This window comes from Pipra filicauda, unplaced genomic scaffold (assembly GCF_003945595.2).
Source record: "Pipra filicauda isolate LSUMZ 115617 unplaced genomic scaffold, ASM394559v2 scaffold19_size4547281_pilon, whole genome shotgun sequence".
Taxonomy (NCBI): domain Eukaryota; kingdom Metazoa; phylum Chordata; class Aves; order Passeriformes; family Pipridae; genus Pipra; species Pipra filicauda.
In genome coordinates, this window is record NW_024104309.1 from 2,195,009 (window position 1) to 2,208,256 (window position 13,248).

General features: G+C 47.7%; 1 protein-coding gene across 1 annotated transcript in view; it reads right to left on the minus strand.

The window, feature by feature from the left end:
* PLPP3 (phospholipid phosphatase 3) overlaps window positions 1–12,822 on the minus strand; it is a 44,606-nt gene extending 31,784 nt beyond the window's left edge. Inside the window, exon 1 of the mRNA XM_027748692.2 lies at window positions 12,229–12,822. Coding sequence (XP_027604493.1) covers window positions 12,229–12,367 — 139 coding nt within the window. The 5' untranslated portion in view covers window positions 12,368–12,822. The remainder of the gene's footprint in view (window positions 1–12,228) is intronic.
* Between the last annotated feature and the right edge of the window lie 426 nt (window positions 12,823–13,248).

The following is a 13,248-nucleotide window of genomic DNA, read 5'->3' on the forward strand; positions in this document are numbered from 1 at the left end:
TCATTTGGAGGCAGGGCAGGCAGAGGAGCATGGGGGAATGGGGAGGCTTATGGTGGGGTAGGAGAAAAAGGCACCAGGCACCAAACTCTCCACTCATTGCAGGTTCTGGGGCAGGGTTTTGTCCTGGCCACAATTACAAAACAACAAACAACGTCTGTGCGGAAGGGTCATAAGAAGTTCAGCTTTCCTCTATTAAAACCATCTGGTGCCTATAAAAAAAATCCAACTGGTTGGTTGGGATGGTTGGTAGCACCTCCTCCCTGCTCGGCTCTTCCTGGCACTTCTCGGGAATGTGGTGGCACCAGAGGTGTCACAGTGAGGGAGAGGGCTGCCATGGGAACAGGGGACTTGGCAGACACACTCCCCACTTTGCATCCCTCCTGCTGAGAAGAAGGTGCCCCAGAATACACCTCATTTCACTTCTTATCTGAGCCAAACTCCTTTACGAGGTGTCTGTCCCCTCAGGAACACTGTCTCCTGCCAGAGTGCTCTCAGTGAGCCTGTGAGAGGGCTGAGCTTTCTGTGCAAAATAAAACATCCCTGTGAGGCCAGCGTGGGACCCAGCAAAGGCTTTCTCCAGGTCAGAGTAACCAGTGGGTCCCCCTCCAGCATCAACAGTGAGAGGCATCGCCAAACCTGCAGGAGATGGGAACCTTTATTAGAATAAAAAAAAAGAAGGCCTAAACCTCTCCTTTGTTTTCAACAGAAATAAAAGGAAGGGAATAAAAAAAAAAAGAAAAGAAAGGAGAGGAGTGCTTACAGCCAGTTCCCCAGTCTGTAACACAAAACCACGCTGTGCTGGGAAACCTTACACCACGCAGCATCCAGCTCATGTACTCCTGCTCCGCTCACCGCCTCCCGGATGCTTCCCCAAGCCCAAACTGCCCTTGAGAGAAGCCAAGCCTCAGCCTCTGCTGAAAAGCCTCTTTGTTTGGATTCGCTTTCCAAATCAGCGTATCCTGAGATTGAACTCCCTTCCACCCCTCTGCAGGGCTTTTTAATGTTCAGATGCCTTTGGCAGCAGCCAGATTTGCCAGCAGGTTTGCGGTCCCGTAATAGCGTTCAACCCTCGGTGCTGGGGCACGTACAGTGCTAGGAACTTTCTTCATGATAAAGGAGAGAGGGGAGGGAAGGAAAAGTATTGCAGAATTACTTCAAACGATCCTTTAATCATGAATTGTGAACATAGGAGCTAAGTTCTCCTTAATTAAACAATAGCTTTAATCAGCCTTCAGTAGCTGACATTACTCAGAGGGTGGTGAGGCACTGGAACAGGTTGCCCAGAGAAGTTGTGGATGCCCCATCCCCGGAATTTTTCAAGTCCAGGTTGGATAGGGCTTGGAGCAACCTGGTCTAGTGGAAGGTGTTCCTGCCCATGGCAGGGGGTTGGAATTATATGGACTTTAAGGTCTCTTTCCACTCAAACCATTCTAGGGTCCTATGACATTAAGGCACACCAATGAGATGACCATTTTTTCTCAACTGGAATAACTGAAAGAAAATTAGACAAGGCATCAAAGAAACCCAGGCAAAGGGTCTAGACAATACATGCATCATGAGAGGGTTTGACTCCAAGTACTGCCATGAGCTTTCCATGCAACCTCAAATCCACCACTCACTGAGGTCCTCAAGATGGATCTCAAGTCCGCCACTCACTGTACAGAGAAATTAAATGCATTCTCTTGGACTGCCCACTCTCTCTGCAAGCTCAGGGCACAAATGTGCTACATCCATACAGCCCCTGACATGCAACAGGGTCTCCTGTCTCCCTTGGGGCTTGCAAGCACCCCAAAATCCTGCATTCTCACAAAAGGCAAGAGATATGGTACTCCCAAGGCAGGACTTCTGCTCTAGCACAGACCCAGCTGAGACCCACAAATGGTACCAAAGCAATAATTTCAGTTACCACTCAGATCTTGCAGCAAGGGAGTGTAATGGGAATGTCAACCTGGCACATCACCCAGACACTAAAGGAAAAGTCAACCCTTTTCTTCAAAAACAGCCTCAGAACCAGGACTTGAAGCAATTTCATGGGGGGAAAGTTGTTTTTCACTGGCAGTTAGCTTTTTAATCGACCTCAGAGTTACATCTTTCTCTGTGACAGCTAAATGCTGAGTATTTAAGCAGGTGGATTTTCAGACTGTGGACACAATACCCACTTGTTGCAGACAATTTCAGCGAGAGCAAAGGCAAAGTACCTGTTGTTATATCCACAATCTAGATATATCTCAAACCCTATCCCACTTCTCTGGCTGTTTTAAACATGCTGCGTGCCTAGATTCTGCTGTAGCTCTGAGAGTTTTACACACTGGAAAACCTCTTTGTGCAAATGCACATGGTGATTTATCAAAACAGGCTTTCTCCAAAATGCTGTCTGGCTTTTCTATGGCTTTTGCATTTGACAAAGATTCATACCAGCTCAGTCAGAAAAATAAATGCCACAAAACTTCTCCTTTAAGGAAAAAAAAATCAAAGCACCCAATCCTCACAGCCCAATGCTTTAGAAATGCTTCCACATGCTAATCAGCCTCCTATTCAGTTCCAGACTGAATAGGACTTCAACAATGACAAAGAAATACGCTGAACCTATCCCACATTTCATCCCCTTCACTCAAAATGTTGCTGTTACCTTGGTTTTCAGCTGCTTTGTGGGAGCTGCAGCAGAATGACAGCTGCATGCTAAAGCTGCAGGGATGGTCAAGAAATGAGGAGCGCTGGATGAAAAAATATCTGGCCCAGATTATGGAGGGGAAAAAAAGAATTATTTGAGGAGATAGTAACAAATGCTGCAAATTTTTATAAGAATTAATAAGAAAAAATCTACAAAAACCCTCTTGAGGCCTCTACTAAAAGCACATCCTCTTCTGATCAGGCAACAAAGGGAATCTTTTTCTCAGCCTGGCAAGTATGAGTAGGATAAAGCCCCCTCCAAGCCCTTCCTGTGAGAATTACCCATCTGTGTTATGTATTATCAACTGGCAGATGCCTTAGTGCACCTTTTCCTCTGTATCGTTAACCTGAAAAATTTCAGCTCTTATCTGGGAAAGGACAAGCCAGCTCCCGCTGCAACGGGTGAATCCAAGATTGTTTCCCTTTTCTGCAGAACACAGAAGCACAGGAACAGAGCCACCTGGGGAAGTTTTTGCAGGAATTAGGGTGGGAAGCTCCAGGACAGGTGCACACATGTCCTAGGGACATGCTTCAGCCCAAGCCCTGGCAGCCACAGACTCCTCCACAGTAGTGCATTTCTGAGGATCTGATTTCAAAAGATACTTTGGAAGGCTGGTGATGGCCCGGCAGGACTGGCAGAGGCACTGAAGTCTGCAGTTTCAATGAGGAATTCAGTGAAGAATTAGAGGTTCCTCAGTAGCTCCAAAAGCCCCACTGGGCACCTGGGTGCATCTGTACTGGAAACACTGCCTTCAAAGTGTGCCCTCCCCGGGCTCCAGCACCCTGCCCACGCATGGAGGTGATGCTTCTTCATGCTCCCTGTCTCCTTAGATTAGAAACTCCCAGAGGCACAAACCTCTCTGTGACGTGCCTGGGCAGGACCAAGGGCAGCAAGGCTCACATCCTGGCACAGGGATCCTCTGGGGCTTCAACCCAGCAGTCAAACAGAGAAGCAGCTCCCCAAAAAGCAAGGGCCATCTGATCAGTGATCAAAGAGCCGCTTCAGAAACCTGCTAACACCAAACTGATTCACAGCTATCAACTTCAAAGGAGTTTTGCTGCCTGCCATCAGCTCAGCAGCCATCCAAAATTACTCTGTGAGCATCACTCAGAACATAAATGTACCCAGTGATCACTGACCAGACCTGCTTATCATCATTTTGCCACACTATTTTCGATTTTCCCTTTGGAAACTAACACTTTAAAGAGTGGTGGGCTTTGCAGAAAAGCCTTGGAAGCCCTCAAAATGCTTGGGATGTGCGATTGATTGCCACTGCCACTGTGCTGCTACAAAGACCAGAGCAAAGACCTCATGTCAGCATCAGTGGGAATGATAACCAGGGCTGGGCTGCCTATTCACTCCAGCCAGCCTCAGGCTGAGCCTTGCAGCCAGGCTTAAAGGAAGGCCCATCACACCACCTCAAATCAGGGGTCATAAGTAGTGTACTGAGCATCAGGATGATAGTAAGCCCAGACCCCATTTGGCACGCTGGTTTTCAAATTTAGTGGCTGGACACTTGGAGGCATATGATGATGTCTCAGCTTCTGTAAGCACACGCTGAATTAACAGCAGTGTAAGTAATATCTACGTGCAGTGCCTGTCTCCAGCACATGCATGATCAGACACAGGGGCACTGCTGTAAAAACTTTCAAAAATGGCTGCACTTAATTTACAGCAAAAGCAGGTGAAAGCTAATTGCAGGATGCCATGCAGCTCTTTGCTCCCTTTGTGCTGACACTGCTGGAAGAAGTGAGATCTCTGAGGGAGCATTTGTTTCAGGAGGGATGGCTGCCCAAAACCACTAACCAGTAACTTTCACTTTTTCTGTTTAGAGCCGTGGAAGGAAGAACCACACTGTTCTCAGCTCTGCCAAGCAGTAAAGGTGATGTGGCTCTAAGAAGTGCAGCTGCCATCTGCAAACTCACAAAGCAGTGAAGGACACCTCCATGCCACAGCTACCTTGGTGTTCAGGGCAAGGTCTGAGTGAGCCCAGCAATGCCAATCCAGCCTTAATTTGCTGTGTTTCCCAGGCATCATAATCTAAACCCACTGGTATGTTTTATCAGAAAGGCTGGAGGCATCTCCCAAGCTTCTCTGTGCTATGATCAACACACTTTCATGTTTTTCTGGGCAAGGGATGAAAATCTATGGGAAAGTACCAGAGGATTATGAACACTCTCCAGTGACTCAGTGCCACCATCACTGTCAGACCAACTGCAGTTTCATCTGGGCTTTGGTTGTCAGTCCCAGCCAAGTTCTGATGGAGAGCACCATATGCTCTGATAAAACAAGCTCATATATGGATGCAATCTGCAGGCAAGGAACATCCAAGGCTGGAACAAGAACACACAGCATAAAGAGCACAGGCATTTTCAGAGTATCAGAAACTCTGGAGTTAAATTACATGTTCTGCTTATAACATTTACTTGATGCAGAGAGTCTGTTTTCAACCCTCTGTCTTGAAAACATCCAACACATGTGAAAAACAAGCCCACTTACGTGACTGACTTGAAAGGATGGAGTCCATAGGAATTTCTGATACTTAGAAACCTGCCAGGACAAACCTAATTTTCAAACTCATCCATACACTCCCTTGCTAACAAATTTATGCTTAAGACAAGCTTTCTAACTGTTTGTATCAAAAGCTGTATGAAGACACTTCGAATTCCCCATTTTTGATGATGTTCTGCCTTCTCAGGTCCAACTTTTGGAGCAGCTTCTGCTGATCCTGATCCCACTGTTGCAACTAAGCCATTGCGTGCAGCTAAAAGGCAAGAAGGGATTCTTGAACGTAACCTCCCAACAGCTGCTTCAACACAATCCCGGGCACAGACATCCGATCCACATGAAGAAGCTTTCCACCTGCTAAAATTGTGGAGCAGGTAGTGCCTCTCCAAGGTAGATGTCATGGGAGAGGGTGAAATGGAGACAGGGTGGCTTTGAAAAGGATACGAATGCCCTTCTGAGAAAGGGGCCACGTTGATCCATGAAGAGATGTGACAGATAGGGCACCCTCTTCCCAACTTTTGGCAAGGCCCACCCAGCCGCGGTATCTGCAAAGGCAGATGGAAGGCGGGGAACAGGCAAGACCTCCAAACACGTTAGAAAGGGTGGAAGCATAGAAGTGTATTCAGAAGGCTGACTTTTGATATTATAATTACAAAATAAGCCTTATATTTCTTTAATTCTTTAATTCACCTCTTTTGTTGAGGCTTTATCATTCTCATTTTTAAGCCTTTTTTTTTTGTTTTAAATGTGAAACCTGACCTATCAACAGAACCCAACACAACCGCAGAAGCCAAGGCCCTAAGACAGAACAAAAAGGAAGAAAGAAAAAAAGTAAATATATGACAGCACTCGTACCAGACCCCAGATGTCATCCTGCTGTGCAGGAGGGAAAGCTGCCCTGGGGAGGGGGTTTCCCTGCTGCCCCCCTTGCTGGGACACAGCCCCCAGGATGCCCAGGGAAGCTGCTGTTCCCAGCACCGGCTGTGTGGATGCTGGGATAGGAGGGTTTGAGGGCTGCTGCCTTTCCGTTCAACAGGCAGCCCTTGTTCGAGGCGCAGGCAGACCGGGCGACCACAACGGTCCCTTCTGGATTGCCATGGATGAAGTGGGAGTATTGTATGAACGAAACGGACAGGATGGAGTCTGCTCTGCCAGAGTGAGCCATGGAGCAGAGCTGGGGCTTTCCTCCTCCCCCTCCTCTTTTAAGTAATTTCAGACAGAGACGGAAACACACAAACACCTTTCCTATCTCAGATGCAGGCGCTGAAGAGGAGCTCTGGTTTGCAAGATGGTGCCCGTGTGAGGGTTCCCCAGCTGTGGTATGCAAACCATTTTTGGGCGGTACATGGAGGCACAAGCATCTGGAGATACACCGTCAGCCTGTATCTAGACAAACAAAGTCAGACCAAAACAGCCTAAGAAAGGCATGCATATTAAATTGAGATTTAAAGGGTATAAAAATAATCCGTTTGATCTGGGAGTGATGTTTATATTATTTTCTTTGCTCACTACAAACAGACAATTAAAAAATGTCATCTGCTGTAATTGTGATCCCATCTCCTGCCTGTCTCAGCAGCAGGTACACAGGATTCAAAGCACTTCTGGCCATGAAGCAGTTGCACGTAATCCTGCTTTTCCTGGAGACACATCTTCAGGCTCGCCAAATTCCACCAACTCAGGAAAGCCAGCACATTTGTACCCCTGAGGACTCAGTCTGCCATAGGTACAGCATTTCCTTGTTCTGCAATTAACACCTCAAGTATAATTGTCACTAATCTCCTTTTGATAGGTTGGTTGGTTTTTTGGTGGTTTTTTTTTTCTTGTTTTTACAAAGCAAATCAAAGAACGTGGATTTTAAACACCTCCAAAGTATTTCTCTTGTCTTTACTTCCAGTTATCTTTGGCTCCTTTGGTCTTTCAGGAGAGGCATCAAACTACAGATTGGTATTGCACTTAGATCCTGACTGTTGCTTTAATAAGAAGCTTCCCAAGGCTCAAAAAAAGCTCCTTTACTCCCAAGTTATGGTAGAATATAACTGCACAACCCCATGCCAAGATGCCACTTCTGCCAACCTGCCTTTGCCAAAGCACTTCCAGACCAGCCATCCCTGCTGCCTCGCAAGGAGCTCATGGCTACCAAGAGATCCTACAGGTATTAAGTGATACATAAACATCAACGACCAAACCCCATCTAGGGATGCCCAAAACACGATGACAACTCTCCACCCACACAGCTTCTTGCATGTGGTATGGACTCAGTCCTCCCCACCACAGAGAAGACACAGCATGGAGAAGACAACACCAAGGGGTTGGGACTGTCCAGCTGGTTTAGTACAGTCAGGTCTTGTTGTCCCTTGCTGAAAACCAGAAATCATTGGCTCAGCAGTTTCTTCAGGTGTATAGAAAGACCTTACCTACATGACCAGTGAGTGCTGCACAGCAGGATAGTCTCAAAAATAAAAACAACAACCCCAACCCAAACAAAGCAAAGTTGCTTAGCTCATCAAATCCAGCTTTACAGCATCCAAATAACTCTAACCTCACCCCTCATCTTTAATTCCTCCCACTCCTTACACTTAAATGACAATCCCAGGCCTGTTTGCACCAATTTTTGTGACGAAGCAACAGGGCCCATGGCAGAGCTTAAATCCTTTTTGTTCTGAAAGTTGGAGGATGATACAATTTTCTACACAGAAGAAGAAAGTTAAGATTAATCTAAATTGTTAGCCCAAATTATAAGATTATATCCCCACTTATATAAACATGTCAAGGTCCAGCTAGTGCAAATATTTACTTTCAAAGTTCATTTTAGCATCAAGCTTGTTACAGAAGAGGAGATGCTAAATTTGTAAGAAAGCTGCAGAGATATTAAGGTTGTAAGAGGTCTATCCATCTGTTGCTTCAAAAACCTCTGCAAGGCAGTAAAACTTGTGTTGTACAGATTAACTGGAATTGACAGAAGAGAGAAAATTAAATTAGAGGCAGAAAATAAGAAGGGCAGTAAATTATGTGCAGTTTACATCCCGCCAGCCTGAAACATATGCTCCCATAAAGCCAAATTCCACAAGCCTCGGAAGCAGGTATGCCAGATGAAATCCCTCTATTTTATGGCACAAGCAAGACTTTTTGGAAGCTGTTCTACCTGCGCAAGCTGCACAAATACAAGCTACTGAAGACCCTCATCTGCCCTATCGCCCTTGCTGACACAGCCTTCCCCTCTTCTGAGATTAAACGCTTGACTTAGCACCCATCAGCAGAGCACAGGTGGCTGCTCAGAGTTTGTTGAGCACAGGGAGTCCCTGCCAAGGGAAAAAAGCAGGTCTGAGAGGAATAAATTTAACCCTAGATGCTACATCTGTGGGGCCAGGCTTCCAAACATCCCACCTTAAGGGTCAGGGCAGAAGGCTTTTCCCCACCTGGCCTACATCTCCTGCATCAGGAGGAGGTTGGTGGCTGGTTGCAGAAGCTCCGTGCAGTGCTGCATCTGGGCAGCAAAACCCCAAGGTACTGGGGAAAGCCCCATGGAACCTGCCCCAGCCAGGGTCACCCCAGTTACCCCCCATAACAACTCCATGCTCCAGGAAAGAGCTGCAAGGAACTCCTGGCAAAGGGACAGGCTGCAATTGGGCTGAGGATGATCAGATGAAGGTGGAGTGAGGTCCTCCCATCATGCCTCTTGCTTTGCAGCTCAGAGTTCCCCACAGCTCTACAATGTGAAGACACCAACCGGCTCAGCAGGGGCAGCTTCAGACCCACCCAGCTCTTCAATCGCATTTTCAGATGTGTTGCAGTGACCAGTGAGACAGGGACAGGGCAGCAGGGACTCTTCCACACCACCAAGCTCGCCTGTGGCCCTAACAATTTCAGGAAGCATCTTCTAAATCTCTAAATAGAGCCCTCCCGAGAGGAGGAAGCAGATGGAGAAAGTTATTTTCCCCCCTCGGATGACCTGCTTTATTAATAAATGCACACTCAGTTCTTTTCTGCCTTTTTTACTGAGTTAAGTGCAGACATGGAATTTCTGGGAAGTTCACAGTGTTGGTGATGAAACCTCTTGTTCATGCAAGAAACCAAGGATTTATGCGTGCCAAGTGCACTCATTAGAAGAGTAGGTTGGTTATTCAATAAAATCCAGTTCCCTGCCAACTCAAGTTGGAAATGCAGGAGAAATTGGAGGTCTGGTTCAGTGGATCTTCATCCAACTTACTCCACCAGCAGTGCTCTTCTGGCAATGGCTCCATGACTCTGCTCCCCAAGATCCTCAAGAAAAGAAGATAAAAATCTTCCTCTTATGCATTTGCTATCAAGATAACCATTGCACTACTTTTAGATGAAAGACAAGAGTGGATCCTTCTAACAACTCTCGCCAAATTAAAGCTGAAGGAAGCTCCTGATAGCTCTGCTTTACTAATTCAGACTTTCTTAGATGTTTATGATAATTGTCTTCTGGGTAATTTGTTTAAATTTGTGTGTAAACAAAGGGTTTGTACACATCTACAGCCTCACAAAGAGTGTGTCATTTCTGAAAGACATTTCAGCCATAGTTCATTCTTTTCATTTTCCCCTCAGAGAAAACCAATTCAGGTCCAAATTATGGCAGTACCTGCTGTGGAAGCCAGTGCAGCATCATAGGCCTCTGCAAATCAAATGACCAGTTTTAATATTTCCTAAAGAGGTCCTCAAATGAGAAAAAGCCTTCTGTTTTCCTGCTTCTGTGAATGTCTTCGGGCAGCTGCTCAAGAGGCGTAACTCAGTTTAACTGCACTGGAGGCCATTGGCCTTGTGCCTACATGCACAAGCAGAAGACCTTAGCTGAGTCCCTCCACCTTAAAAGAAGTTATTTCACCCAACTGGGCTCCTCATTATCTTACATAGGACTCTTTTTTTTTTTTCCACTGAACATGTAAATACCCATTAACTTGTACCTGTCCAGCTTTCTCTTACAGGAAGGATTCAGCTAGGGCACCTTTTTTTCCACTTTCCAAATGTTTCTTTAGTTCTTTTTTTTTTTACAAGCTCAGAAAGGGAGAAAATGGGAATCAAGTGCTTGGAAACTATAAGCTCATAGTCTTCCCTAGCAAAAGGCAGAGAGAAGAGCAAGCCAAACCTCCTGTGAGTAGGGCAGCTGCTTTCACAGCAACTCATGCCCAGTCATCCACTGGCAGGTCCGATACTACTGGTCTGGGTGTATTTGAAAAGCCCATCCCCAAACATGCATCATGGGCTATCCATCCCCAAACATACATCATGGGTTATCCATCCCCAAACATACATCATGGGCTATCCATCACATAATCACCTTCCTTACCATGTCCCACCCATGCTCTTCACCTGCCAGTGATCTAAACCAGTGATCTAAGCTGCTGAATTCATGTTTTTACTTTTAAATGCTCCTCACCCTAAAAAACCCCCAAACCAACAACAGAACAACAACAAAAAAACCCAACAAAAAAACCCAAAAACCCTTAACAAGCCAACTCTGGTGTTTACCTTCCAATTTCCACCTGTAGTAACCTGAAACAAAGCAACAATCACAGTTTTGCTGTATCACATTATTCCCTGCTAACAATGCCTTCCAGTGATGCTTGATAAGTCCTGTTTACCCAAACTATCACAAGTGGAATAACACATGTCAACTAACTGCTTTTTCATTTAGGACCCTTAGTCTTGAGAAGGGGAAGCAAAACCCTTTTCCCATTCAAATAGCACCTACTCATGCCAGGAACGCCTCAAGTTAGGAAAACTTGCGTAAATAAAAGTTTAAAACTTCTGATCCTAGGAGTTGTTTTACTAGGAATCCAAACCTTCTGTTTAAATAGGTGAAGTAAGTCAAGCTAGTTATGTTTCTACTTATATTAGTTTCATATATGGGATATCAAGTATTTTTATTTTTTCCAGATCTGAGGAGATGAAGCTTTCTGCACTGGCCTCTATTCTTGTGGGAATATAAAGAGAAAACCATGCCTCTCTTCTTAATGTATTAGTGCCTCGTAATATACACCAGATGATCAATAAACTACATAAAAATTAAATCAAACTGACAGTCTTTAAAAAATGGGCTCTAAGCAGAAACAATTGTTTTAAAGATTGTGGTGTCTGGAGTATTAAACTCACGTGCTGTTGTGTTATTAATCTCTTTGTTGGAAGCCAGTTGATTTCCCCTGCCTGTGTCTGTCAATTAAATATTCAGCATCGCAGCCACAATGGAAGGGGTAATGTTTTGGAATGCAAAAAGTTTTTGGGAGACACACTGTTGACAGTTCCCTTCCATGCCATATCATCTCCAAAAACCATAGCAGCTCCAAAAACCATAGCAGGCAGGTAAACCCAGACCTCTGCCAGCGGCTGCGAGATGCCTGAGAGCACTTTAAACTTTTAAAGGAATGAGTTTAGCGAGATGTGCGAGTGGGGCGAGGGGAGAAAGAGAGAAGCGCTGGTAAACCGGACACCCGAGCGACACACAGTAACCAGAGCGGCAAGAGTTTCTGTTTTTCATGATTAACCAAAACACGAGTCACCCCGGGCTGGGCGGTGGAGCAGCCGTAGAGCACTGCCTCCACCTGGAGCTGGCCCCGGCGCCGCCGAGGTGCCGCCGACCCTGCCCCGGGGTGCGGGGCCCGGCGCGGGGGGACCCCCGGGGTAGCATCCCCGAGCCCACAGTGCCCCCTGCGCACCTCCAGCGCCTGGCCGGGCTGCTCCCCCACCCTCCAGCGCCGCTCCGGGTGCGGCAGCGTGGGGAGCGATACAGAAATAAAACAATATCGATAATACTGAGCAGATCGGGGTGCGGGGCTGCTGTGCCCGGCGGACACCCGGCTGTTTCCCGCAGTGACCCCCGCGCTTCCCGGTCCGGCCCGATCGCTCCCCGGCCCGGCTCTCCCGGCGGCCCCGCTCCGCTTTTGTTTGGGAAGCAGAGCGGCCGAGGCACGGCCGAGCTCTGCCCGCCCGCCGCCGCCAAACTTTCCCAAAAGTTTTTCTCGGTGGTGGGAGACGGGCTGGGGGTGCCGGGAGCGGGGAAGAAGGGTCGCGGAGCCCCCCCGGTTGCTCACCCATGACGAGGCAGAGGCAGTCGAGGCAGATGAGCAGGGCTTTCTTGCTGCTGCTCTTGGCCGGGTTGTTGTTGAGCGCCGGGCTGCCCCCATTCTTGCTCTCCGGCGGGATCGCCTTATCGTACTTGTAGCTCTGCATTATCGGGGGCGAGCGCCCGGGGCGAGCCGTGCCGAGCCGAGCCGGGCCGTGCCGGGCCGCAGGGAGCCGCTCCGAGCCGGGCCGTGCCGCGCCGAAGCCGCGCCGCGCCGCCGGGGCTCGCACGCCGTGCGCCGGGGAGGTGCTGCCCGCGCCGCCGGAGCCGCTCCCGGCCTCTCCGGTGGGGCACGGGAGGCGAGAGGCAGGCGGGTCTTCCAAAGGGGAAAAAAAAAAATCAGAGCAGCAAAACAGCAAAACAAAACCAAACCAAGCCCAAAACCACCAGCAAAGGGGCGAAAGGGGGAGCGAGGGGAGAAGTTTGCGGGTGTCCCAAGGCGGTGGAAAAAGTCCTGGAGGAAAAGCCGGGGGGAAGGATTAAAAAAAAAAAAAGTGGGTATATATGGTATGTATATGTATGTATCAAGGTCTCAGTCCTCGGGGAAGAAGGTGCGGGGCGAGGAGCCCTACGATGCTTCCCCGTGGGCAGTTGGGCTCCACACATGTCTCCGCTGCGCTGCGCTGGGGGCTCCCGCCGCGCCCGCCCCGTCCGCTCTGGGATCCACCGGCTCGGTCTTGCACTTGTATTTCGCGAGGGGGGGTCGCGAAGAGGCCCTTTCCACCCCTCAGTAAAAAAAAAAAAAAAAAAAAAAAAAAAAAAAGAGAAAGGGGGGTGGGAAAAAAAAAGAAGAAGGGGGGGGAAATCAGTCACTTCGCTTCGGATGGGATATCCAAGTAAGCACAGCCCCTTTCCTGCATCTGACATTTTACATAGATAATTAACTCCACATTTTTTTCCTGAGGGAAGTTAAAAAAAAAAAAATAAAAAAGGAGTTAGGAACTAAAGTTTCTCGTAGACCAGAAGGAGGGAGGGAGCCTCTAGCGTT